At 38.3% G+C, this 27,625-nt stretch overlaps 1 protein-coding gene across 3 annotated transcripts in view; it reads left to right on the top strand.

The window, feature by feature from the left end:
- TTLL5 (tubulin tyrosine ligase-like family member 5) overlaps window positions 1–27,625 on the top strand; it is a 306,711-nt gene that overhangs the window by 3,847 nt on the left and 275,239 nt on the right. For all 3 annotated transcript variants that reach the window (XM_011949527.1, XM_011949526.1, XM_011949528.1), the window contains exons 3-6: window positions 4,473–4,579; window positions 16,206–16,288; window positions 18,132–18,238; window positions 24,502–24,632. In XM_011949527.1, the coding sequence (XP_011804917.1) occupies window positions 4,473–4,579; window positions 16,206–16,288; window positions 18,132–18,238; window positions 24,502–24,632 (428 nt within the window). The remainder of the gene's footprint in view (window positions 1–4,472; window positions 4,580–16,205; window positions 16,289–18,131; window positions 18,239–24,501; window positions 24,633–27,625) is intronic.

Here is a 27,625-nt window from a genome sequence, read left to right as displayed (position 1 = left end):
TGACGATTGCAGGTAGTTTGACCTAATATTATAGTAGGTACTTAGTAAATTCTTGCTGACTGAATAACAAAATGAAGGAATAAATGAAGGCTTTATCCTTTACGTTACCTTAGATCAGAGTTGTTAACTTTTTTATGACATGGATTCCTTACCAGAATAATATTTTTAAGGCTTAAAATAAAATACATATCATTACAAAGAGTACTAATTACATTCAAATGCAGTTATTAAAACACATTTGTAACATAGTAATATGTGCTGTTTTACTAATACATTAAATAAGATCATTTAAAATCTGGGAAAGTTAAATTTTGTTTTCTAAAGACAACAACATGAAGTCTGTTTTTGTTTAGTTTGTGTAAGATCAGTACAATTGATTAACAATTGTGGATGGAGGGTACTGGGAAGCAGCATAGATGTCTGGGCCACCAGTATGAGGTGTCATCATTTAGTGACTGAATGATTATTAGGAGGAGAGTTGCCCAGTTGTTGTCCAGCCTCATCATGCTAGCATTTAGATAGAAAGACCATGATCACATGTGATCTAGGGGTGAGTCTTAAACTACTATAACTTAGAAGTAGTGACAAATGTAATATTTTGAGATACCTACAACACCTGTAATAAGGTATAAAAATACCTGTAATTGGCCAGGCGTAAACCAGCACTTTGGGAGGCCGAGGTGGGCAGATCACTTGTAGTCAGGAGTTCAAGACCAGCCTAGCCAATATGGTGAAACCCCCTCTCTACTAAAATACAAAAATTAGCTGGTGTGATTGTGAGCGGCTGTAATCCCAGCTACCTGGGAGGCTGAGGCAGGATAATCGCTTGAACCTGGGAGGCAGAGGTTGCAGTGAGCCGAGATCGCGCCACTGTGCTCCAGCCTGGATGACAGATTGAGATTCCATCTCAAACAAAACAAAACAAAACAAAAAAACCCCTGTAATTTTAGATGACGTCAAAGGCACAGATAATGCTAATATTACCATGGTTCATTGCCTATATTCATAATTAAGAAATACTGAATTTCTAGTAAAAGTTAGTGAAAATAAAGGTATAATTTTCCCCCTTCTCCCATCCAAATTTATGGACCACTTCTTCCTTTCAGACTCCTACTGTTGATTTTTAACTGTTAATCTTGTTTCATCAGCTTATGTCTTGTCTATCAGACACTTATTTTTTACATTAGGAAGCTTAAATCAATCTTATTCACACCTGAAGCAGTAGGCTTACATTTTAAAAGTTGATTTAGAAGTTTGAAGGCCGTAGATCATCTCAAGATGTTGACTTGATCCAAAGATGTATATCCATGGACATCTGTTAGATCTGCTCAGATCCTTAGGCTGTGTGAAAATACAAATTCCTTGCAATCCTGGACTTCAGGAATAGAAACTGTCCAGGCAGTCCTTGTTTTGCATGGTATTATTTCAAATAGAAAATGTAAAGAGGCTATTTTTCTATATTTTGCTTGGGGATCCCAAATACAACTCTGTATATAGATATAGAAACTTTCATATAAGAACGTGATGTAAGATTTCTTTGGTCACTGAAAAAATGTCAACTTTAATTGCTATTGTAAAAGGCAGTTAAAAATATCATTAACAATCAGTTATAAAGTGGGTGCTATAGGAGTTCAGAGAAGGAGGTATCGTAATGGGCTGAAGGAGCTGGGGAAGGCTGCCTGAAGGTGCTGAGATTTCAGGTAGGCCTTGGAGAGTGGGCTTAGATAAGCAGAAGTGGGGAAGGCATTTCTAATAGGGGTAATGGTATGAAGACAGCCTGGAAGCAAGAATGCAAAAGCTGCTCACAGCTCCATCTTTGAGTTATGTAGGCTGGGTCCCAGGAGTGAATGACGTCTATTTCTCATGAAATTATTCCCAGAACACCAAAATGTTTTTAGGCTTTCAATAAAGTGAATCATAAAACTGATCTGCTTTGGTGATTATTCAAATCCTGTGTTTTTCATGCCTATGAAAGTGGATATTAATATATACCAGTTTCTGATGTGAATGAAAATGTGAAGTCCCAATTTTCAGTTTCCTAATCATTCTGAATTTTTTTCTTTTAGCGCCACTTGGTGGGAATATGTTTTTCATGACAATTTCGCATATTCCTTTTTTTTTTTTTTTTTTTTTTTTTTTTAAGCTAACCTTACTGTTTACTCTCTCTTTTATCTTTCTATAGGTTGGAAATGAAAAGATTTCTCTGTTAGAGACCTGGCTTTCTACAGATAGTACAGTTAGGGCCTGGGCTCTTCTCAGCTCTGTACCTGTTAATTGTGTTCCCCTTGTCAGGCATTTTTAAATTGGAACAGCAATCCATTGTTTGTAAATGCTAAGGCATAGTGGTGCCAGTTGGTAGCTAGTGCTAGATTGACAGAGGACTTTGGATAGTTTCCAGAGTTCCTGTCTGAGACTTTGTAGTTTAGGCTGCCAGTGTTTTTTCTCTACTTGCTGATTTAGAAATGTAGTGGAAAAATGAAGGTTGGAAGAGATCATAGGAATCGCCTGGCTTCATGCCCACATTTTACAGGTGTTAACGATGAAGAAGCAAGCAAGCTACGAAAAAATCCTTCTTGCTAAAAAAGGTACCCTATCAACACCGTTTCTCACAAGTGGGTACTGTCACCAAGTCAAAGAACAAGAATAATAAGCATCCACATGCCATTTCTAGAAAACAGGGAATGAACTAGGTATGCTGTTCTTTGCTTTCTTCACTAGAAAGCAGTTGGTAGCTTGTCCCAAGTCTAAAGACTGCCTCACTCCTAAGATTGGGCACCTGACAGACTGTGCGTTCAGAGTGTGAATCTTTTTATCTTTTTTTTTTTTTTAAATCGAGATGGAGTCTTGCTCTGTTGGCAGGTTGGAGTGCAGTGGCACAATCTTGGCTCACTGCAACCTCCACCTCTCAGGTTCAACTGATTCTCCTGCCTCAGCCTCCTTAGTAACTGGGACTACAGTCACATGCCACCACACCCAGCTAATTTTTGTATTTTTAGTAGAGACGGGGTTTCACCATGTTGGCCAGGATGGTCTCGATCTCTTGACCTCGTGATCTGCCTGCCTCGGCCTCCCAAAGTGCTGGGATTACAGGCGTGAGCCACCGTGCCCAGCCCAAGTGTGGATCTTTTTAAAGTTGGATTGGGAGGGGCTGACTTGGCCCTGAGATTTGTGGTATGACCTTTGTTAAGGGATGTGGTTATGTGAGTTTTTAAGAGTCGAGTGAATCTTGGCCAACTGGATTGTATTGCATTTAAGGAATTGATCAGTTTAAGTTCCCAAATAATTGAATTCAAGGTATCCAATATATAGAACTTTGCTGAAATGCGATTAGGGAAGCAAATAGTAGAAAGAATACAGATGCTGGGTTCAAATACCTCATCCCTTACTTAACCAGCTGTATGACCTTAGGCAGGTTACTTAACCTTTCTGAGACAGTTTTTCTTTAGTTCATAGTATGGGCAAGGGGATTAAGTGACATATGAAGCTCTTAGTTTAAATCCTGGCACATAGTAGGTACTCAGTTCATTTAATTTTATTTCTCTTCCTACCTCCCTGCCCAAATGAGGGTGAAGATTTTCCTAATCTGTGAATAAATATTCATCAGCCTAAAATTAAGCTGAGATTTCCTGAGGATAGGGAAAAAGAATAAAGTCAGAGGTCTTTTTCTCCCCTGTGGTTTTATACTGGAGGAAAATATATGTTGTTCCATTTAGCATGGGTTTCCTTTAAAATACGTGATTTTAATTGGGATACTTGTATTCAGAGTTCCTAGTTCAGAATCTTAGGATGCATCATCAAATTAGCTTGAAAATGGACTATGGCATGTAAAAGGAGTATGTAAATTATTGTGAACTCATCAGTCAGGATTCTTGATGTGTGCAAAGGATTACAACATAATCCAAATGGTCGTAAGTAATAAAGAGAATATGTTCACTCATTCAGGCATATCTTGATTCTGAAACTCCCACTTTAACGCCCAGGATCTCTTCAGTCAACCTCCTGCTGACTTCCTCATTCACCAACAGCTACAAGCTCTTCCCTCAAGGTCACAAAATGGTTGTTGACGTTCCAGACTTCTCATTCTCATCCTATACCATCAAGAAGAAGACAGGCTGTCATCTGTAGCCGTTACAGAAGAGAAAGAAACCATTGCTTTTTCAGAGTCTCAGAACATGTCTCCTTAAACTCATGGGCTCCAATTGGTTTATGTGCCTATCTCTGAACCACTAACTATACTGAATGATGAAATATCTTGATTGGCTGAAACCAATCAAGGCCCATCCCTGGACCAGAAATAGAGTTAATTTTAAACACACAGCTAAGAATGGGAGATGTGATTTCCCACAGGATATTTGGGATTTGTATTTCAGAAGGAAGGGGAAACTTGCTAAGCAACAAACCATAGTAATCTGCATCAGCAGTTAGTTCGGATTTTGAGCTGTAAATTAATGAAGGCTTTGTTGTCATTATAGGGATCATCCATGCATCATGTGGACTGGTGGCTGTAGGAGAATTCCAGTTTTGGTATTCCATGCCGACGCTATTCTTACAAAGGACAACAATATTAGAGTAATTGGAGGTGGGTATAACCTCTCCCACAGAGGACGGAGCTGGGCATGGCCCGGACATCCTTGTCTTAAAGAAGTTGATATGACATATATATAGGGAAAGGGCCTTGGCTGTGAGAAAAATCAATTGAGTTGTTATACTTCAAATATTATAATTTCTTAAATTGTTTTCTGCTTACGTTTTTCCTCTGATTTTTTTCCCTGGAATAATGTGTGCATGTGTTTATTTTTTTTATTGTGGTAAAATATGCATAACAAAATTTACCATTTTAGAGTGTACAAGTCATTGTTTTTTAGTACATTCACAATGTTGTGCAGCCATCACCACTGTCTAGTTCCAGAACATTTTCATCATCCCCAAAGTACAGCAGATACCCATTAAGCAGGTATCCCCAGCCCCCATACCACCAGTCCCTGGCAACCACTCATCTGTTTTCTGTTTTTATAGGTTCACATATTCTAGATGTTTTATATAAATGGAGTCATGTGATATATGGCCTTTTTTGGTGGGCTTCTTTTCACTTAGCATAATGTTTTCGAGATTCATCCATGTTGGAGTATATATCAGTCCTTCATTCCTTCTTATAGCTGAATAACATTCCATTGTATATGCTAATGAATGCATTCCAATGATAAACCACATTTTGTTTATCCAGTCATCAGTTGATGTACATTTTTTTGTTTCCACCTTTTTAAAAATTTTTATTTTTAAAATTTATTTATTTTTTAGATACAGGGTCTCACTGTGTTGCCTATGTTGGTCTCAAACTCCTGGCCTTAAGCAATCCTGCCTTGGTTACATGCATGAGCCACTGTGCCTGGCCTGTTTCCACTTTTTGTCTGTTGTGACTTGTGCTTCTATGAATGTTCATGGAAAAGTTGTTTGGACACCTATCTTCATTCTTTGGGGTATACCCAGGAATGGAATTGCTAGGTCATATGGTAATTCTGTGTTTAACTTACTCCGTGTCAAACTGTTTTCCATAGCAGCTGCACCATTTAAATTCCCATCAACAATATATAGGGGTTCCAGTTTCTCCACATCCTCACTAACATTTGTTATTTTCTGTTTCTTAGATTATAGCCATACCAGTGAATGTGATGTGGTATCTGGCTGTGGTTTTGATTTGCATTTCCTTAATGAGTAATGACATTGAATATCTTTTTATGTACTTTTTGGCCATTTCTGTGTTTTCTTTGGAGAAAGGCCTATTCAAGTCCTTTGTACATTTTAAAAATTGGATTGCCTTTATTGTTGTTGAATTATAAGAGTTTTGTATGTTATGGATGTTAGACAACATATATATTTTACAAATATTCTTACTCTGTGAATTGTCTTTCACTCTCTTGTTAAAGTTCTTTCATGAGCAAAAGTTTTTTTGTTTTGATGATACCCATTTTCTTTTGTTGCTTATATTCTTTGTGTCATATCTAAGAAACCATTGCCTAACCCAAGGTCGTGATCCCTGTGCTTTTTTCTAAGAGTTTTTTAGTTTAAGCTCTTATATTTAGAGCTAAATAGTCTTTGATCCATTTTGAGTTAATTTTTTAATGTAGAGTTAGGTAAGGATTCACCTTCATTCATTTGCATTTGGATATCCAGTTGTCTCAGCACAATTAGTTGAAGAGACTGTTCTTTTCCCCACTGAATGGTCTTGGCACTATTGTCGAAAGTCAGTAGACCACAGATGTATGGGTTTACTTATAGACTTTTACTATTTCATTGAACTATACATTTATCCTTATGCTAGTAACACACTCTTTTGATTACCATACCTTTGTATTAAGTTTTGAAATTGAGATTGTAAGTCCTCTAATATAGTTCTTTTTCAAGATCTCTGGCCATTCAGGGTCCCTTGCAATTCCATATGAATGTTAGAATCAACTTTTCCATTTCTTCAAAAATGGCTGTTGGAATGTTGATAGGGAGTACATTGAATCTATAATCACTTCTGAGGGTGTTGCCATCTTAATGATGTTAAGTCTTCTATGAACCTGGGATGTCTTTCCAATTTTTTGGGCTTCTTTAATTACTTTCATCACAGTTTTATAGTTTTCTGTGCACAACTGTTGTACCCTCTTCGTTAAATTTATTCCTAAATATTTTGTTCTTTTTGATGTTATTGTAAATAGAATTGTTTTCTCAATTTCATTTTTGGGTTATTTACTGCTAGTATATAGAAATATAACTGAATTCTGTATATTGATCTTGTATCCTGCACTCATTTATTAGCTCTAATAGTTTTTGTGTTTAGGTTTGTCTGCATATAATATGTTATCTGCACATAGAGAGAATTTTAGTTCTTCTGTCCAACCTGGATGCCTTTTATTTCTTTTTCTTCCCTAATTATTCTGGCTAGAATTTCTAGTACAATGCTGAATAGAAAGAGGGCATCTTTGTCTTGTTTTTGAGCATAGGAAGAAAGCTTTCTGTTTTCTATGTGTATGATATTAGCTGTGGGTTTTTCATAAATGTCTTTTGTCATGTTGAGAAGGTTTGCTTCTATTCCTAGTTTGTTGTGTGTTTTTATCATGAAAAGGTGTTAGTCAAATGCTTTTTCCACATCAACTGAAATGCTATTTCCCCCTTCATCCTGTTAATGTGGTACATTACATTGAGGGACTTTTTGTATTGAATCTCCCTTATATTCCTGAGATAAATCCCACTTTGTCAGAGTGTATAATTGCTAGTATTTTATTTTATTTTTTTTAAGATGCAGTCTTGTTCTGTCACCCACACTGGAGTGCAGTGGTGCAATCTCAGCTCACTGCAACCTCCACCTCCCGGGTTCAAGCAATTCTCTGCCTCAGCCTCCCGAGTAGCTGGGATTATAGGTGTGTGCCACCACGCCTGGGTATTTTTAGTAGAGATGGGGTTTCACCATGTTGGCCAGGCTGGTTTTGAACTCCTGACCTCATGATCCACTCGCCTCAGCCTCCCAGAGTGCTGGGATTATAGGCATGAGCCACTGCCCCTGGCCTAATTGCTAGTATTTTGTTGAACTTTTATAGTTTTCTTCTGATGCCTTTGTCTGGCCTCATAGAATGGGTTCCCTTCAACCTCTGCTTGTTGTAGGTCTATTCATATTTCCTATTTCTTCTTGAGTCAGTTTTGGTAGTTTATGTGTTTCTAAGTATTTGTCCATTTCATTTAGCTTATCTAACTTGTTTGCATACAATTGTTCATAGTATTCTTTTATAATCCTTTTATTTTCTGTAAGGTCTGTAATAATGTCCCCACTTTCACTTATTTCAGTCTTTTCTCTTTTTTCCTTAGTCTAGCTAGAGGTTTGTCAATTTCATTGATCATTTTTATTTTATTCTTTTTTAGCAACAAAGTCTCACTCTGTCACCCATGCTGGAGTGCAGTGGTGCAATGCTAGCTAACTGCAGCCTCAAACTTCTGGGCTCAAGTGGTCCTCCTGCCCCAGCCTCCTGAGTAGCTAGGTCTGTGGGTATACATCACCATGGCTAGCTAATTTAAAAAAAAAAAAATAGCTTTTTGTAGAGATGAGGGGGGTCTCACTATGTTGCCCAGGCTGGTCTTGAACTCCTGGCCTCAAGCAGTCCTCCCAGCTCAGTCTCCTAAAGTGTGGGGATTATAGGTATGAGAATTTGCACCTGGCTTTGTTGATAATTTTAAAGACCCAACTTTAAAAATCCACCTTTTGCTTTCTCTTGTTTTCTGCATTGTTTGTATATTATCAATTTCACTTATCTCAGTGCCTCTTGGATTTTAAGCAGTGTTCTGAGCCCTGGTGTTAGTCTGTAGCCATCTTCAAAGGTTATAACACTGTGGATCAGAACTATCTTGTGGTATAGTGGAAAGAGTGTACACTTGGGTTCTCAGCCATTGGTTCAAATCCCAGCTTTGGCACTTCTTAGCTGTGAGTCTTGAGCAAGTGACTTAGACTCTCTTAACCAGTTTCATTATTAGTAAAATCTTAACTAGTTTCATTATTAGTAAAATTATTAGTAAAACAGAGAGAATATGATATTGTGAGGATTACATGAGATCATTTAATGTCTGACACATAATAGGCGCTCAGGACTTGGGTTGCTTATTTTACTGATTGAATAAGATCTGTTCTACTTATAAATGACTTTTGTCTTGTCTCTTAATAGGTCAGGAGTTCAGAGGACTGTTAGCGTTGCTTCTGGGATGTGAATCCTCCTTCCTCCCCAAGGATCCTTGTGTTCTAATCCCCTCAGCAAGTTGCTAGGTTACCATTTAAAGGGATGTGGTTCATTCATATTCTCTGAAGGCTGAGTAACTGAAGACCCCTTGTTGAGAAACTCCCTCTAAATATGATTTGAGCCAAAATTTTAAAGGTGGATAAAAACAAATATTTCCCCCAAACATACTTCTTTTGGTCTGTTGGTCACATAAAGTAATCGATGTATTCTATGACAATAGGCAGACCATTCTTTTTTAGAATACCTAACATTTATTGGAAAATAATATCAATGTCATCTATTTAAGCAATTACTATTTTTTAGGATCCATAAGTCTTCTTCTTTACACATTCCTGTGATTAAAGAAAAAGCCGCTGAACTTTTCTCAAATTCTGTGTTTTTGAGTTTTCTGTATCTTTCCTAGTTCCTTGTGGCTTAATAATTTTCTTCACCTTCCTTAATGAAAATAACAATTTGAATGACTTTTACTAGTTGCTGCTTCAATTTTCTGCATTGTTAAATACTCTCAGTCTGTAACTTTTTTTTTTCTTTTTGGCTCTCTTAAATAGCTGACACAGATCTGTTCAGATCATAAGCCTGTGGTTAAATCCCCCTGAGAAGTGTATCTGGGGCAATAGTTACCTTCTGTTGATCTCATCGTGTTAGATGCCAGCTTTGTTTTTTCTCTTTATGACATGTTTCATTGAATTCACTATTAATGTTTTGTTTTTGGTACAATGTGATTTCTCATGTTTTATTTGTGAAATATTCTAGGAATGTGGCTTTTTTTTCATTATAACCTTGTTTTTTTCCCCAAATTGTGTGTACTTTAAATGTGTAAATGGAATTGTATTTTAGAGACAACATAGGTATTTTCAGCTTAAAGTAAACTTCTCCTAGAATGAAGCATTTGATTTTGTAATTTGCTCCTGAATGTATTTGTTTAGTAAGTTTGTATTTGCATATACTAGCAATAGATGTATGATGCAAGCTATATATGTGATTTGAAATTTTCTAGTAGGAAATTCTTTTTAAAAGTAAAAGGAAACAGGTAGGTGCAATTAATTTTAATATATTTTATTTAACCCAATATATTCCAGAATATTATCATTTTCACATTTACTCAATATAAATAAATAAGATATTTTATATCTAGTATATATTTAACATAACAGAGCATCTCAATTTGCTGCGAAATTTTCACTGGGAATATTAGGTCTATATTTAGATTTTATAATTTTTATAGTTGAAAAAGTAAATTCATATACTCAATTGATTCTTTCCCCTCCCCACAGGCAAATTGTTTAAAATAGGATTTCCAGTAACTGAATCAAGTATTCATTCTTAAATTTAAATTAACTAAAGTTAAATAAAATTAAAAATTCAGTTCCTTTGTCCAACTAGGCACATTTCAAGTGCTATTAGTCACACATATTCGACAGCACAGATATCCTAATCCTAATCCTAGGTAACCTAATTTTCTGATACTAGGGTACAGCTACACTATGTTGCCATTAAGGGAGTTATTTTTGTGTTGTACAAGTCAAAAATGTCAGCTTTATCTTTATCCTGATTTCCCATGCTATTTTTGTTTAAACCTTTTAAGGCGTTTCACTACTCTCTAGGTACTTGGCTGTGTTGACAGTTAGATTATTGGTTTGTTTTCATTTGCTCTGCTGTGGTCAGTCCTGGAACTTGCTAGGGGTCCTAGCACTTCAAGTTGCCTCTAGGGGCACATGTGAGTGGTTGGAGAAGAGGAAATTCTATGGTCTTTTCTGTGGTGGAACCGATGTGATGCTTGTTAAGAGGCTTAGAAATAGGATATTTGGCAGTTTGCTAGTAGTCAAGGAGGACTGTGCTCTGCCTCGTGTTTTTATACAGGAGAAAACATGGGATGAGGTGGTTCTTAGGCAGTTGGGCAGCTTCAGTTTACAGTTACAATTTTCCATTTGACTCTTGTCATGGGAGAGAAAGCCTAGGCATGTTAGTCAGAGTTCTTGTTATAGGAGAGAAAGCCCAGGTACATGTTTATCAGGGTGCTCCAGAGAAATAGAACCAATAGGATACAAGGAGGCCGAGAGGGGGAAGGGAGGAATGAATGTTGTTATAAGGTTATTGGTATATGTAATTATGTAAGCTAAAAAGTCCCATTATCTACCATCTGCAAGTTGGAGACCCTGGGAAGTTGGTGGTCCAGTTTGAAAGCCTATGAGCCAGAGAGCCAGTGGTATAGATTCCACTCTGAGTCTGAATTCCTGAGAACCAGGGGTGTTGAGGGCAGAGAAGGTCTATGTCCAAGCTCAACCAGTCAGTCAGAGAGGGAGCTCAACCAATCACCCTTTTGATCTCTTCTTGCCCTCAGTGGATTAGATGATTCCCACTCACATTTGGGAGGGCAATCTGCTTTATTCAGTCCCTGTATTTAAATGCTCATCTCTTCTGGAGATACCTTGACAGATACCTATAAATGATGTTATCCAGGTATCTGGGCATCCTGTGGCCCAGTCAAGTTGACACATAAAAATAACCATCATTACCAGGTTTCTTAAGAGAAGCCCAGAAATCTAGATTTTTATATGAATTTTTCCAATTTTCAATGGCTAGCAACTAATTTAATTTTATTTTAAAGCATCGTGAGTGACAGACAGATCACATCTGCAGATTGGGTCTAGTTCTTGGGTCACCAATTTATAACCTCTGGTTTAAAATATACTACCCACCAGCCTTATTGCACACAGAGGACTACCAGACACAGAGTATATATGAACTGAAAATCTCCAGCAGTGATGTTTGCATTCTGTCATTCCACCCTTCTTTTCTTTCACTACTCTTTTGGAGCATGTTCAATGTATCGGAGTTGGGTTATAGTTAGGTGATATGGATTAGAAGTGGCTTGTCACTGCTTACTTCTTATATACTGTAAGAATCAGATTTGCCACTGAGTGTGGTGGCAGTTGTATTTTTCTTTTATCTTAGGAGGAGTAGGAGAAATAATAATAATAGCATTTTACTTTTTTTTTTTTCCTGAAACAGGGTCTTGCTCTGTCACCCACGCTGAAGTGCAGTGGCATGATTACAACTCACTAGTACAGCTTTGACCTCCTGGGCTCAAGCAACCCTCTTGCCTTGGCCTCCTGAGTAGCAGGGACTAGAGACATACACCACCATCTCTGGCTAATTTTTTAAGTTATATTTTGTAGAGACAGGGTCTCCTATGTTGCTCAGGCTGGATTCAAATTGCTGGCCTCACGCAGCCCTCCCACCTCGGCCTCCCAAAGTGCTGGGATTACAGGCGTGAGCCACCATGCCTGGCCCATTTTAATTTTTTAATTTGCTATATAAAATATATCATTAATTATGCACAGTGCATATACTAATGACTATTTTACTATGTATTTGTTTTTTTACTATATAAAAATAATTTATGCTATGTAGAATAATTGTTTCGTAGCTTTACATGTATTAACTGATTTAGTGCTTACAACTACTCTGTGCAGTAACTACTGTTATTATCCATTCCATTTTACGGTGAGGAAATTGATCATAGAGAAATTAAACAATTTATTGAAGGCTACAGGGAAGAAGTAGAACCAGGGTTTGAACCCTAGTTTGACTCTAGAGACATACTTATTCTTTTTCTCTCGCTCTTTCTCTTTTTTTTTTTGAGACAGGGTCTCACTGTGTCACTCAGGCTGGAGTGCGGTGGCCTGATCATGACTCACTGCAGCCTCAACCTTTCAAGGCTCAGGTGATCCTCCTGCCTCAGCCTCCCGAGTAGCTGGGACTACAGGTGCACACCACCATGCCCAGCTAAATTTTGTATTTTTAATAGAGATGGAGTTTCACCATGTTTCCCAGGCTAGTCTCTCTCTCTTTTTTTAAGAGACAGGGTCTTGCTCTGCCACCTGGGCTGGAGTGCAATGGTGTGATCATAGCTCACTGTAACTTTGAACTCTTGGGCTCAAGCAGTCCTCCTACCTCAGCCTCCTGAGTAGCTAAGACTACAGGTGCCCACCCTTCCACCTGGCTAATTAAAAAAAATTTTTTTTTTTTTGGTAGTGACAAGGTCTTGCTGTGTTGCCCTGGCTGATCTTGAACTCCTGGTCTCAAGCAGTCCTCCAGCTCTAGCCTCCCATCGTACTGGGATTACAGGCATGAGCCACCATGCCTAGATGTGTTATTATTCCCCCTTGTCTCTCATTCCCCATGTAACTGTTCTCTATTTTCTCACACACTTTACTGATCACCTCCCCTGTGGCTGGGCACTGAGGGGCAAGCACTGCAGAACATGCACAGAATTGGGTTCAGTCCTTATTTCTAGCAGTCACTGTGTGGCTGATATAATGCTTTGAGTTTTCATGTGCAAAAATGATGTTAGTGATCATGGTTATCACAGTGAAAGGACCGGATAGTTTTTCAGTTTTGTACACATTTTATTTAGAAACATTAAAAACCTTCAGACAAGTTACAAAAATAGTACAATGAATGCATATAGTCTTTTCCTAGAATCACCAATTACTTACATTTTGCCATATTTGCTTCTCTCTTTCTGAAGCATTTGAGAATTAGTAAAATATTGCATGCCCTAATAGATTATTCAGCTTGTGACTCCTGAGAATAAGGGCATATTCTATACGAGCACAATGATCTGTCACTGACAAAATATTATTATCTAATCCATAGATCTAATCTATGCAGATTTCCCCTTTGTTTCAATTTAGTCTTCTATAGTGGTTTTTTGTTTTTCTATTCAGGATCCAATCAAATATTACATTTTGTTGTCATATTTCTTTAGTCTACTGTACAGCCATTTCCTTGCCTTTTTTTTTTTGTCTTCCGTGACATTGACATTTTAAAATATTCTAGACTGATTGTTTTACGGATATCCTTAAATTTGATTATTATTCATGTTTGATGGTTCCTATGTGTTCAAATTCAGATTTTAAAAAATCTGTAGGAATATTGCTTAGTGAAACCGTATCACCCAGTGTATAACATTTGGAAGTATGTGATGCCATTATTTTGCAGTATTGGTGATGGCACATTTGATCATTTGGTTAAGACTGTGTTCACCAGATGGCTTCATTGTAAAGGTGCCTTTCCCCTTTGTTATAAGCATCCTCTGGTAAGATATTTTGAGATGTATGCGTGTCCTATTCCCTAATAGCCTCTCCCTATTGGTATCCACTGATTCTTTTTTGAATCATTTACTCTTACAGTTTTTGTAAAATGGTGATTTTTCATTTCTATCTTTCCTTCTACATTTATTAGCTGGATTCTCTGTAAATAATAGCTTTCTCTTGTGTGGTAGGCAGAATAATGGTCCTTTAAAGATGTCTACCTTCTAATTTCCAGAATTTGTGAATATGTTATCTTACATGGCATAGGGTGAATTAAGATTGTAGATGGAATTAAAGTTGCTAATCAACTGACCTTAAGATAAGGAGATTATCCTGGACTATCCAACTGGGTCCAATGTAATCACAAGAGTTTTTTAAAGTGGGAGAAGGAAGTAGAAGAGGCCAGAGTGTCGTGATGTGAAAAAGACTACACCCAACCATGGTTGACTTTAAAGATAGAGGAAGGGGACCATAAGCCATAAGACAAGGAATGGAAAAGGGAAGGAAAGCCCACAGAAAGGAACACAGCTCTGCCAATTCCTTGGTTTTAGCCTGGTGAGGCCTGTGTTCGACTTCTGATGTACAGAGCTGTAAGACAATAAATTTGCCTTACAACAACAAATATGTCGTAATTTGTCACAGCAGCGAAAGAAAACCCATATTCCCTCTCAACTCCTTATCAGTGTGAATACATGGATTCTTTTATAAGTACATTATAATCTATCTCTGTCACTATTCATTTTTATGTTCAAATTGTCTTAAACTTGGCCCTCAAGAGCCTTTTTAAGCTCTTAGTGACATGTCCCTAATCAGATTTTGAGTATTTCCCTTTTTTGACATTGGAAGATATTCTAAGCCTATCTTGTTATTCCCACATGATCCCGCAGTGCTTCTTATAATGATACTGCAAAGACAAAGTAATAGTGACTGATCATTGGGATAACACTGTTACTTGACTTTGAAAGTTTGCCACAAGAATGAAAAGAACGAAGCGATTGACATTTTAAATGTTAATCCTCCTGTGTCTGCTTTGCATGGTGTTCCTGCCAGTGCTGAGTAAGTAGCAGCAGAGATTTATGAATATCTTCACATAAACTTGAAAAGGAAATTGTTGTCTTTGACTGTAGAGGCCGAATATTGTTCTAGAGTCTGTCCATGAGTGTCTGTATCATTCAGAATTGTTCAATTCAGGAATCATTCAATATGAAGTCCTCTAAAAAAATTCTTCTGCAGAATTCTTAGCTAACTCTTTCAGTTAGTAGTGGTGCATAGAAAGAGATCGAATTCAGTGGTCCAGAGTAAATATATTGAAATCTCACATGGTTTCAGACTTTCCTCTCCCGTAGTGGTCACAAGCACAAACGCTTACTTGGCCCTGGCAGGAAATGTGATTGAGTGAAGCAGGCCAGGTCCTGTGCTGAACTGAAGAGTGTGGCCTGACCCAAATGGGGCAGTTGCAGTTCTCCAGCTGATTCTTGCCACTGGAGAGAAGAAAGCCCAGGTTTCCAGGTTTTTTAAGAGAAGCCTAGAAATCTAGAGTTTTATATGAATTCTTTTCATTTCAGAAGCTAAACAATGAATTCAATTTTGTTTTTAGAGCACCATGAGAAACAAAACAACCATGTCTACAGGCTGAATTTCATCCTTGGGCTTCCAGTTTCTAACCTCTGGTCTAAGATGTACTGGTAATCAGCATTAGAGGATACAGAGGGCTATCTAGAGCAGGGGTTTTTAACCTTTTTGGTACAATAGATCCCTTTGGCAGTCTGGAGAAGCCTATGGGCCTCTTCGCAGAAGAGTATTTTAAAATAGATTTTAAAAAAGTAAATAATTACAAAGGAAATACATTGTGTTGAAATACAGTAATGAAAATACTTTTTAAGAAATTGTGACGTGCTTTTTTATTAGTGTATTAAATAGCACAATCTAGTGAACATCTATTAACTACTATAATTTTTAAATACTATGAGAATAAGTGATATTTTGAGATAATTATAACTGTAAAATAATATTAAAATATCTGATGTCTATTGGTGGCAGGGTCACAGATAATGTTAATACTGCCTGTTTTGTTGCTTAAAATCCTAATTGAAGCTATTGTTAAATTTCATCTAGAAACTAGTGAAAACCAAGGTGCAATTTTTTTCCCCCATCCATGTCTAATGACCTCCAGTGAGTCTCATTTTAAGAACTCATGGTCCAAAATATGCTCAACTTACTTGTAATCGTTTTAATGGTAGCATGTAATGTTATTGAGTGTAGTTAAGCCACCATGTTACAGTTTATTTTTGTTTTTACAATGAACTTTCTAGTTACTGAACTTGATTCTGGTTTTCTTTAGAACGTTATCATTTGTCTTATAAGATTGTACGAACGGACAGTCGCCTAGTACGCAGCATTCTGACAGCACATGGATTTCATGAAGTAAGTTTATTTTTACTACCTCACCTGATCTGCTCATAAGCTGAAAATCCTAGCCACCTAACTGACTTTACCAGCTAACAGGGCCAACTCTAGGAAGTACATGGGACCAATGCTTAGTGATGATCCATAACTCAGATTGAATTTCAGAGTGGCTTTACTAGTTTCTGCTTGCGATACATGGAAAATGTTTCCAGATGATTTTAGAAAAATTTTTTTTCTTGCTTGTTCTTGGGCTTGGGCTAGGGGCACAGTTGCTTATAAGGAATTGTCTGATACCCAGTTAAGGTTCTTTGATTGCAGGCAACTGAAATGGACTTTGTTTAACTTGAAACGGTGGGTGGATCATGAGATCAGGAGATTGAGACCATCCTGGCCAACATGGTGAAACCCTGTCTCTACTAAAACTACAAAAATTAGCTGGACATGGTGGCGTGCATCTGTAGTCCCAGCTACTCAGGAGCCTGAGGCAGGAGAATCGCTTGAACTTGGGAGGTGGAGGTTGCAGTGAGCCAAGATCACGCCACTGCACTCCAGCCTGGGTGACAGAGTGAGACTCTGTCTCAAAAAACAAACAAACAAACAAACAAACAAAAACCAAAAGGGATTTTTCAGAATGGTGTGCAGAGGGGACCAGCAGAATCAGAGAAAAAGCTGAAAAGGCAGGCATTTGGAAGGAGAGAGACCAGGACAGCCCCAGGGAACTAGGAACAGGAATCTTGAGGATCATCTTCTCAAGTCACTGCCATGGACATGGCTAGACTCCATTCATTGTCCTTTTGCCTTTCCTTGCTCAAAAATCACATTCTGGAGATAGAATGATTGGCCTAGCTTGGGTTTGGATCCACTCCTTGTGGGAGGGGATGGGTGGGTGATTGGCAGGTTCTTGAAAATCAGGGAGTAAGTCATTCTCCAAAGAAAGTTGGAAGGTTGGAATGTTAACATCAAAAAGGACAGGCAAAAAGGCTGAACAGACTTCCACCATAGATACTTTGTGACAATTGATAAAAGTCTGGTTCCTTGCTTGAGATTTGTAAGAGACATTTTGAGGAAGTTCTTTTTTAAAAAGTTTTTTATTTTTAGAGACGGAGTCTCACTGAGTTACCCAGGCAGGGGAACAGCGGCATGATCATAGCTCACTGTAGCCTTGAACTCCTGGGCTCAAGTGATTCTCCTGCCTCAGCCTCCCAAGTAGTTGGTACTACAGGTGCATGGCACCACTCCTGGCTAATTAAAAAAATTTTTTATTTTGTAGACACAAGGTCTTACTGTGTTGCTAGTCTAGTCTCAAACTCCTGAGCTCATATGATCCTCCCACCTCGGCCTCCCAAAGTGCTGAGATTACAGGCATGAGCCACCGCACTTGGCCATGAGGGAAGTTCTGATACCAGTTTGTATCCTGTCTTGTTGCTGTTTTATTTCTGGCACTTAACATGGTGCCTCATTGTTGAATTAATGGACAGAAGAATTTTAATGGATGAATGCGCGAATTCTAAGTTGGTGTACTCCTATAAGGTTTATCTCTGATCAGCACTTCATACTCAGTATCTGCAAGGATAAGGACAGCCTGAGAAAGAAATACAAGAATATTAAGAGACATCATGAACTTCTATAGAAGGGTTAATTTATTTTGGTTTCTGCATCTGGGATTTGCCCAACCCTCCTATTCTTTAAACTTGTTCTGCGATACACTGCTTTTGTCTCACTAGGCTCATGTACTAATTGGGCCACCCCCATGAGTACACTATGGATGAAAAAATCACTGTGGCTTTTTCTGCCATTGCTTTTCCTGGAGGAGGGGTATCTCTGATGTTTTTTTGCCTGTTGTCTTTCTGTCTGCCCTCAGGTTCACCCAAGCAGCACTGACTATAACCTAATGTGGACAGGATCCCACCTGAAGCCCTTCTTACTGCGCACCCTCTCTGAAGCACAAAAAGTTAATCACTTTCCCAGGTAATGCTCTTTGTAGCTGCTTTGCTTCATTTAAAGGTACATGACGTTGGGGCATGTAGCCAGCAGAGGTAATTAATGTCCTTAAAGAAGAGGGAGAATAAAATGAAGTAGAAGAAGACTTTTTTTTTTTTGAGATGAGTATTGCTCTGTCACCCAGGCTGGAGTGCAGTGGCATGATCTTGGCTCACTGCAACCTCTGCCTCCTGAGTTCAAGCAATTCTCCTGCCTCAGCCTCCCCAGTAGCTGGGAGTACAAGCTTGCACCACCATGCCTGGCTAATTTTTGTATTTTTGGGAGAGACAAGGTTTCACCACGTTGGCCAGGCTGGTCTCAAACTCCTGACCTCAAATGATCTGCCCGTCTTGGCCTCCCAAAGTGCTAGGATTACAGGCATGAGCCACCACACCCGGCCAGAAGAAATTTTTCTGGTACAGAACAGCACTCTGCAAATCAAACTGTTGTGTTCATATCCCTGAGCATGCGTGAATACTTTCTAAGGGCTATGTAGACATGGATGGTTTTAAAGGAGGTAGTTTGTGATTCTCTTTCCTAAAATTGAGCTGCTTGGGAGTACCTCATGATGATGGGTTTGCATTTCTTACTTCCCCTTCACAGTTACTGTTTTTTCACTTTTATTAAAGAATGGCTCACCTAGAATCTTAGTCTGGTATGTTGTCCTTAGGTGTAGAAATTTTCAGGGTTCCAAAGAAAGGTAGAAAAAAATTGGTGTCTAATTGAATTCTAGTAATAGCATAACAAATCCTTTTTGCATGATGGTAGTTTCTATTTCTTTGTTTTTAAAATAATTGAAGGATGATATAATCTAGCTATTAGCTGATAGATCATTAAACATAATTTTAATGACTGATCATTTTGTGATTTTTGATGTATAATTAGGAAGGAGTTCACAGAATTGAGTGTCATTGGTGTTTGGATGAATTGTATACTACAATACTTGCAATGATAATCAGTTATGTATATATAAACAGTTATAGCCTTATGATCACAGGGAATTAAAAATATTATATTTCAATTCCTATGTGTAATTTTGCTGTAGAAAAGGTATGATATGCTGTAAAAGACAAGTATTAAATATGTTAGGCTAACCTGTTGTTTGTGGGAAATGAAATGGAAGAATTAAGAGTGACTGGGGGATAGTGTCTGTGTGGTCTAAGGGAGGCTTTTCTGGCATGCTGGGAATGTTCTATACACAACCTGAGTGGTGGTTACACAGGTGTGTTCACTTTGTCAAAATTCATTATGCCCTGCCTTGTACTTTGTATACTTTTCTGTACATGTGTTAACTTCATTAAAAAGCATATTTTAAAAAGTGAAAATTTTACTGACAGAAAGCTTTTCCTTTAATGACATTTAAAAAATGAGGTATTGAGTCTTTATGTTGTTTAGGTTCCCTTCAGTATACTTAAAAGTGTGGGGTTGGCTGGGTGCAGCGGCTCGTGTCTGTGACCCCAGCACTTTGGGGGGCTGAGGCAGGCGGATCGCTTGAGCCCTTGGGAGACCAGCCTGGGTAACACGGCAAAACCATGGCTCTAAAAAAAAAAAAATTTCGGTGGGCATGGTGGCATGTGCCTAGCAACTTGGGATGCTGAGGTGGGAGGATCACCTGAGTTTGGGGTGGTCAGGGCTTCAGTGAGCTATGATTGTGCCACTGCACTCCAGCCTGGGCAAGACAGAGAGACCCTGTCTCAAAAAAAAAAAAAAAGAAAGAAAAAGAAAGGTTGGTGTTATAATTTTGTCTTAATGTAATATTTATGATTCATCAGGTTCTTTGGAACAATTTAAATTTATGATGAAAAATCTTACATGTCAGCTTAAACATGCAAGAGGATATATAGTTTCCCCAGATTCTTCTAGGATGTACCAAGCAAAGAAGTTTGAAAACCACTGATGTGGGGCATCTGTAGGAGAATGCATTCTTTTCCTTACCCTCTGGTTCCGTGTTTCTAATTCCCTAATAATAAGAATTACCTAGGGTACTTTTGCAAAATATACATTCTCAGGTCCCATTGCAGATTCATGGACTTTACCATCTCCAGAGAAGGTGTATATTTAAGCACTTTCTAGGTACCTTACCTTTCCAGGTAAATATGTACCTGGAAAGCTATATATTTAAAAAGCATTGACGTAATTTGTAACACGGAAGTTAGGAAATTACTGTTGTAGATTAAATCAGCGGTTAATGTGGGTCCTGGACTGTCTGTATCAGAATCTTCTGGGGTACTTGTTTAAAATGCAGAATCCTGGGCTTCATCCCAGAATTTTGAGAGGTGAGACCTGGGTCTCACATGCATTTTTTATGAAGTTCTCTAGGTGATTCTTATGTACACTAAAAATTGAGTACCTCTGCTCTGGATTTCAGAAGAGGGCCATAGATAAGAAAGAAATGTTTGTGGTACCTAGATTTGACAAAGCAGTTTTTGAAATCATAGAAAGGAATCTGAACTGTGGAACAGGTTGAATAAGTTTTTAATGATTACCACAAAGGTTCTTAGTTGATTTTGAAGGAGTGGAACAGATCATAGACCAGTGAGTCCAGTCGAGGCTAACCAAAGTGCCTTTTTGGAGTACTGTACACAAGAATGTACACCTGATATAATAGTAATTACTACCCTGGTTTTAAGGTGCTAATTTTCCTGATTTTCTTTATAACTTTGCCTCTTCTATGTCCATCTCTCAATGATGTAGTTAAGTTCTCAACGGGGTTCCTAACCTGGGTCTTTACTGTAATAGGATCATTATACTCTAAAGTTAAGGCTTGTCTTGCGTCCCATCCAGGAGGATCATTTCAGGCCCGTGGTGCTAATGATGATATGAGTTCCACATAGTTACATGAGAGGTTGGACAGTTATTGCTATGGCAATAGATTTACCAATATGAATTAGATAACCATGTGTTGGATTTTCCTGGACAGTCCTTTTTAAAAATATGCTAAATGCTTTTCCCCCTAAAAACAAATTAAGAAAACATCTCAGAAATTCTGATGTTTTAGTAGTTAATCTTTCTCAATTTACATTCTACTTAGAATTAACTCAGAATTTTTTTTTCCATGCTATGTTTCTCAGAAGGTCACATCTGTAGATAACCTGTGGTGTAAAAACTTCCAGAATGCTTTGGTCTGCGAGCTTGCTTTTCGTTGGAGTATTGGTGTTTTTTTCACTATCTGATTAATCCAAATGTTTTTATACTATTAGAGAGTCATGAATTAAATAATCCATTAAAGTGAAACACACAGGGTTCCTAAAATATTTTATAATGATTTATAATAGTGAATAGTACAGACTCTGTTGAAGCTTTTGGAGCTGGAATTTCTTTCACAGGTTCGGTTTTTATAACCTGAAATTTTGGGTATATTTATCAACAGTCAAATTTTTTGTTGTTGTTGTTTACTTATATTTGAAATCTGTTTTAGAATAGATTTTTATACTTGTGAATCAATTTTTAAAAACCTATTTGAAATAAGGGTCATAGACCTAAAAATAAAACATAAACTGTAAAACTTATAGAAGAAAACATAGAGTAGAGAAGACTTTTGCAGCCTTGTGTTAGACAAAGGATTCCTAGATACAGCATTAGAAGCACAGTCATAAAAGGAAAAAATTGATAAATTTGACTTTTTTAAAATTAAAAATATCTGCTGTTTGAAAGACACTGTTAAGAAAATGAAAAAATAAGCTATGGACTGGAGAAAATATTTGCAGAACACGTAACTGATAAAGAATTGGTGTCCAGAATATATAACAAACTCTTAAAACTCAATCATAAGGACACAAACAACTTTATTTTTCAAAATGGGTAAAATATCTGAATGGATGCCTCACCAAAGAAGATACAGGGATGGCAAATACAAGATGCTCATGAAAAGATGCTCAATAGCATTAGTAATTAATGGAATACAAATTAAAACTATACAAAGTATCAATATACCCATTAGAATGGCTAAAAACAAAAACCAGAAGACACCAAGTGTGGGCTAGGATGCATGGCAACTGGAACACTTTTGCTGGCGGGAATGCAGAGTGGTATAGCCACTCTAGATAACTATGATCTTGTGAAATATGTAGTTAGTCTTCCTCGTGTTTCCTGACATATAACTCCTTGACTCCTTGGAATCTCCAGAGTGAGAAGTGTCCTTTTATATACTAATGACTTAACTGGTGCCTGGCAGTCCCTAGGTAGCTTCAGGATGGGAACTGGTTACAAGAAAAGACCAAGGCGTGATTAGAGGTTTAGGACTTCCAGCCCACCCCTCAGCCTCCAGGAAGGAAAGAGGGGCTGAAAGCTAAATTAGTCACCAGTATCCAATCAATTATGCTTGTGTAATGAAGCTTCCGTAAAACCCCCAAAGGACTGGGTTTGGAGAGCTTCTGGGTAACAGAACACATGGAGATTCTTGGCCAGTAGTGTGCCCGGAGAGCACATAGAGGTTCTGTGCCTCTTTTCTCATACCTTGCCCTGTGCATCTCTTCCTCTATATCCTTTGTAATATCCTTTTAAATAAACCAGTAAACATAATTGTTGCTCTGAGTTCTGTGAGCTGCTCTAACAAATTAATTGAACCCAAAGAGGGAGTTGTAGGGACCCCTATTTACAGCCAGGTGGTTAAAAGCACAGGTAAAACAACTTGGGGCTTGCTATTGGCATTGGAAGTGGGAGGCAGTGTTGTGGGACTGAGCCTTCAACTTATGGGAACTGACACTGTCTCCAGGTAGGTAGGGTCAAAATTGAGTTGAATTAGAGGACACCCACTGCAAGATTGCTTGCTTTGTGCTTTGTGTGTGGGGCAACTCCCACACATTTGGTGTCTAAAGTGTTGAGTGATTATGTTGAATTGAGATTACAGAGTAGGAAAAACACTTTGGTTTTTCCTTAGTATCTCAGAATATAGCAGGAGAAACGGAGCTTGTTTTTCCAATATCCTCAGAATAACATTTGGCAGTTTATTATAAAGTTTAACATATACTTATGTGGTGATTGTAAAATGTGTCCATAAATTCTTGGGTATTGCTTTCAAAAGGTTGAGCTTAATTTTTCTGTTCTTGAGTGTTGACTGGATTTAGTGACTTGCCTCTAACTAGTGGAATATGACAGAAGTGACTGTCACTTCTGAGACTAGATTGTGAAAGACATTACAGCTTCTTGCTCACTCTCTTGGATCACTTGATTTGGGAGAAACCAGTTATCACATCTTGAAGGCACTTGGCCTTATGAAAGGGTTCATGTGGGGAGGAGCTGAGGCCTCCTGCAGGCAGGCAGCCACATATGAGTGATGAGCCATCTGGAAGTTGGGTTTTCCATCCGCTATTGAGCCTGATGACTGCAATGCTGGCCAGTATCTTGACTATAACCTCATAAAGGACCTTGGGACAGAACTACCTAGCTCTCTCACTCCCATATTCCTGGCCCCAGAAACTATGAGGTCATAAATATTTATCGTTATTTTAAGCTGCTGTATTTTAAGGTAATTTGTTGTACAACAATAAATAACTAAAACAACTTACTGAACAACGAAGCGGTCTCACTTCTAAAGAAATAAAAACTTATGTTTACAGTAAAACTTACAAAAACATACATTCATATAAAAATCCATATGGAAATGCTTTATAGCAACTTTGTTCATAATCTCCAAAAACTAAACAGCCCAAATGCCTTCAACTGGTGAATGGATAACTGTGGTACATCTATACAGTGGATTACTACTGAGCAAGAAAAGGGACAGAATACTGATGCATACAACAACGATAAATTTCAAATGAGTTGTGCTCTGTGAAAGAAGCTCGTCTCAAAAGGATACACACTGTCTGATTCCACTTATTTGACTTTCTGGAAAAGGCAAAATTATAAGGACAGAAAACAAATGAATGTTTCCCAGGGGCTGGAGGTGATTGAGAGGGTCCACTACAGGGGGAATTAAGGTAACTTTTTGGGATGTTGAAACTGGTGTTTATCTTGATTGTCGTGGTGATTACATAATTGTATGTGTTTGTCCAAACTCATAGAATTACACGTTAAAAAGGGCAAATTTTATGGTGTGGAGATTTTATCTTAATGAAAAAAATCTGACCAAAAAACCCATTTGATAAAAATGATTAATAAGCCTTTGGATTAACAGTGATATGTTTAGGATATAATACTGTCTTCACTAACTGGTCTAAGACTGTGAACTGTAACTCTTTAGAATGTGGTAATGCAGGAAAATTCTGAGTCATAATTTACTGAATGGAAATACTTATTTGATTTTTTAGGTCTTATGAACTTACCCGGAAGGACCGACTGTACAAAAACATTATTCGAATGCAGCATACACATGGATTCAAGGCTTTTCACATCCTCCCCCAGACCTTCCTCCTGCCAGCTGAGTACGCGGAATTTTGTAGTAAGTGCTTGACAGAGAATGCCTCAGTCCCCAGCAACTGAACCTGGGGAATATTTACCCCAAAAGCTGCCTCAAGGTGTCAACCAATCAGGGCTTTCCAAATCCTTAAACAACTGTGACTCTTTAGTAAAACAGTTGCAGAGGTAACTTTAAAAACTATTTTTATTCTGATATGCTCAGTAAACTTGTCAATATCATTTATGTAAGGACACATTGGCATCATATAAGCATGCCCCTTACGTATTTTTGCTTGATGTCCCTTCTCTCCATTGATGACTTAGTGCCTATGTAAGGATTTTTTTTGTTGTTTTTTAGAGAGACAGAGTCTCCCTCTATAGCCCAGGACTGCAGTGGCACGATCATGGCTCACTGCACTCTTTGCTTTCTGGGCTCAAGTGATCCTTCCTCTTCAGCCTCCCAAGTAGCTGGGAATACAGGCATGTAGCACCAGGCTCAGCTAATTTTTAAATTTTTTGTAGAGATGGGATCTTGCTCTCTTGCCCAGGCTGGTCTTGAACACCTGGGCTCAAAGAATCCTCCCCTCTTGGCTTCGCAAAACTCTGAGATGACAGGCATGATCCACTACACCTGGCCTGTGAGGATACTTTATATTCCTGCATATGAATTATACATGCTTCCTTTTCGGTATCCCTTTTTCCCTTGCCATTTAAGAAACATTCTTTCAGCCTCGATTTCTAGTCTTGTGTAATTTATGTTCTTTGGGAGTAGAGACATCACTTATCTTTGGATGTTAGGGTTTGGAGCTACAAGTTAGTCACATTCTCTCCCCTTTGAGTTCAGACTAATAAAAACAAATACACATGGGACATCTAAGGGTCAGCTGTATGGCTGGTAAAGTGATACAGAAACACATGGCCTGGATCCAGGTCTAAAATGGGCTTCTTATTTCTTTTGCATCATTGTGAACTTACCCACCCAGGCCAGGCAGAGGCACTGGGCTGGTTTCAGGCTTTCCTCCACAGGGGCAGAGCCTGACTCACTAGGCTTAGTGCACAGAAGAAGCATGAGTACAGATGAGATGTGAGGCAGGTCTCTTGTGAAAGTCCAAATTACAGTGGTAATAACTAATACTTGCTGAATGTTTCCTTTCTGGTAGGCACTCTTTTAATTGGCACCTCTACTCTGGTAGTATTATAGATGAGGTGACTAAGGTACGGTTTGGTTAAGAAACTTTCTGTGAGTTATGCAGTTTGCAAATAGTAGAGTTAGGGTTCAAACTGGCAGTTTGGCTTCAGAGGCCATGCTCTTCATCTCTGTGCTTCATTGCTAATGGCACTGGGCAGCGTGCATGCAGTGACCATTCCCCAGTAGCACCAGTGTGAGAGAAGTCACTTCTCCCATGAGGAACATCAGGTGAGATGCACAGAGAGGACAGTTTTTCTCCCAAGAAGTCCAAGAAAGAGACTATTTCAGTTTTATGGATAGACGAAGTAGCATGGGGAAAAGAGAGAGTTATCTCTAGACTTCCTGACTTTTGATTCTTTTAACCTGTTAGGCTTGCCAGTCTCTCTGGGTCACCTAGTGAGTTGTTCCATCTTTGGCAGAGGAGACCAGCAGTTCATCAGGAACGCCTGCTTCACCATTTATCTAATAGCCATTTGTTGCTCTGGCTGGGACTATTGGTTGGCAATTCATTGTCTGCCCACAGATGGCTCTGCAGTGGGTCACATAGAGCTCTAATTGAATGAATGAACTTCGAGCTTCAATGCACTCAAAGCTGCAAATTTGTAGTTAAGAAAATTTTTGCTATGTGACTTTAGCCAAGTTACTCCAACTTCTGTGTGCCTTAATGTCCGCATCTATAAAATGGGAGTATTGCTGGTGCTGACCTTATAATGTTGTCAAGATATTTAAGTAGGTTAGTATGTGGAAAGCACTTGGGATGGTTCCTGGTAGGGGTGGCTTGATAAATGTTTAATACTATTTCCTATTTCAGGCTATGTTTGTATTATTAGTGGTAGTTATGTTTGCTAACTATATTAATACTACTATGTTTTTACTATGTTTTACTATTTTACTTTTAGTATGTTATGTTTAACTACTAACTAAAGTTGTAGTTATGTTATTAATAACTACTGTTAATTAGTATTAGTTAAAATAATACTAATTAGTTAAAATAATACTAATTAATAGTTAAAATAATCCTAATTAATAGTATTATGTTCTGGCCCTCCAGTGCTTGAGTATGGGCAATGGGAAATTTTTTTGGAAGGAAAGGGACACCATAAACAGACTGGCCTTTAGAAAAATAACTATGTGAAATGAGTCGGCAGAGGCAGAGAGAAGAAAATGGTGGTCTCTTTGAAGGTTACTGCAGTGATGTGGATAAAATGGATAGGTATGAGTAGAAAGAGTGCGAGAACAAACATTACTGCCTGTGTATGGGAAGTGAGGCAGGAATCAAAGAGGCATCCTAAGGTTTGAGTATGAGAAGCTAGGAAGACCATTGGGTTTTTAACCAGGAAATGTAACCAGGAAGGCAAAGGAGGATCTGTTAAAGGGGAAGAGGAATGTTACGTTTTGGACAAGAGATGGATTTGGATTTCAATGGGGCATCCAGGTAGTGTGTTTTGTAGGCAGTTGTAAGAGCAGCTTTGAGTTCTGGCCAGAGATGTAGTTTCTGGAAGCTGCAGGTATGGAGATGGATGTGATTACTAAGGGAGAGAAAAAAAGAAGCAGCACCACAGAGAATCAGAGAGGAAAGGGAGATTGAAGAGGAACAAGGGAATGAGGTCTCAGAGGAGGCAGGAGAGGGTTAAACCAAGAACCTAAGTAGAAGGATGAGCATTAGAAAGAGAAGTGGGCATGTGTCTCCTGAAAGAGGAGAAGGAATAAGGCTAAGTTGATGACCCAGATAACATTTTAGATGAAGAGGAAAGCAGGTAAATAGGTTTGTGTTACAAATTCCTAGCCTTCTTGGTGAACAGGTTGATGAGGTCTTGTGCCAGGAGTGAGGGGCCTAGCAATGGGTG

This window comes from Colobus angolensis, unplaced genomic scaffold, assembly GCF_000951035.1.
Source record: "Colobus angolensis palliatus isolate OR3802 unplaced genomic scaffold, Cang.pa_1.0 Scaffold3, whole genome shotgun sequence".
Lineage (NCBI taxonomy): Eukaryota > Metazoa > Chordata > Mammalia > Primates > Cercopithecidae > Colobus > Colobus angolensis.
Note: the sequence above shows the minus strand (reverse complement) of the source record. Positions and strands in the feature narration are given on the sequence as shown.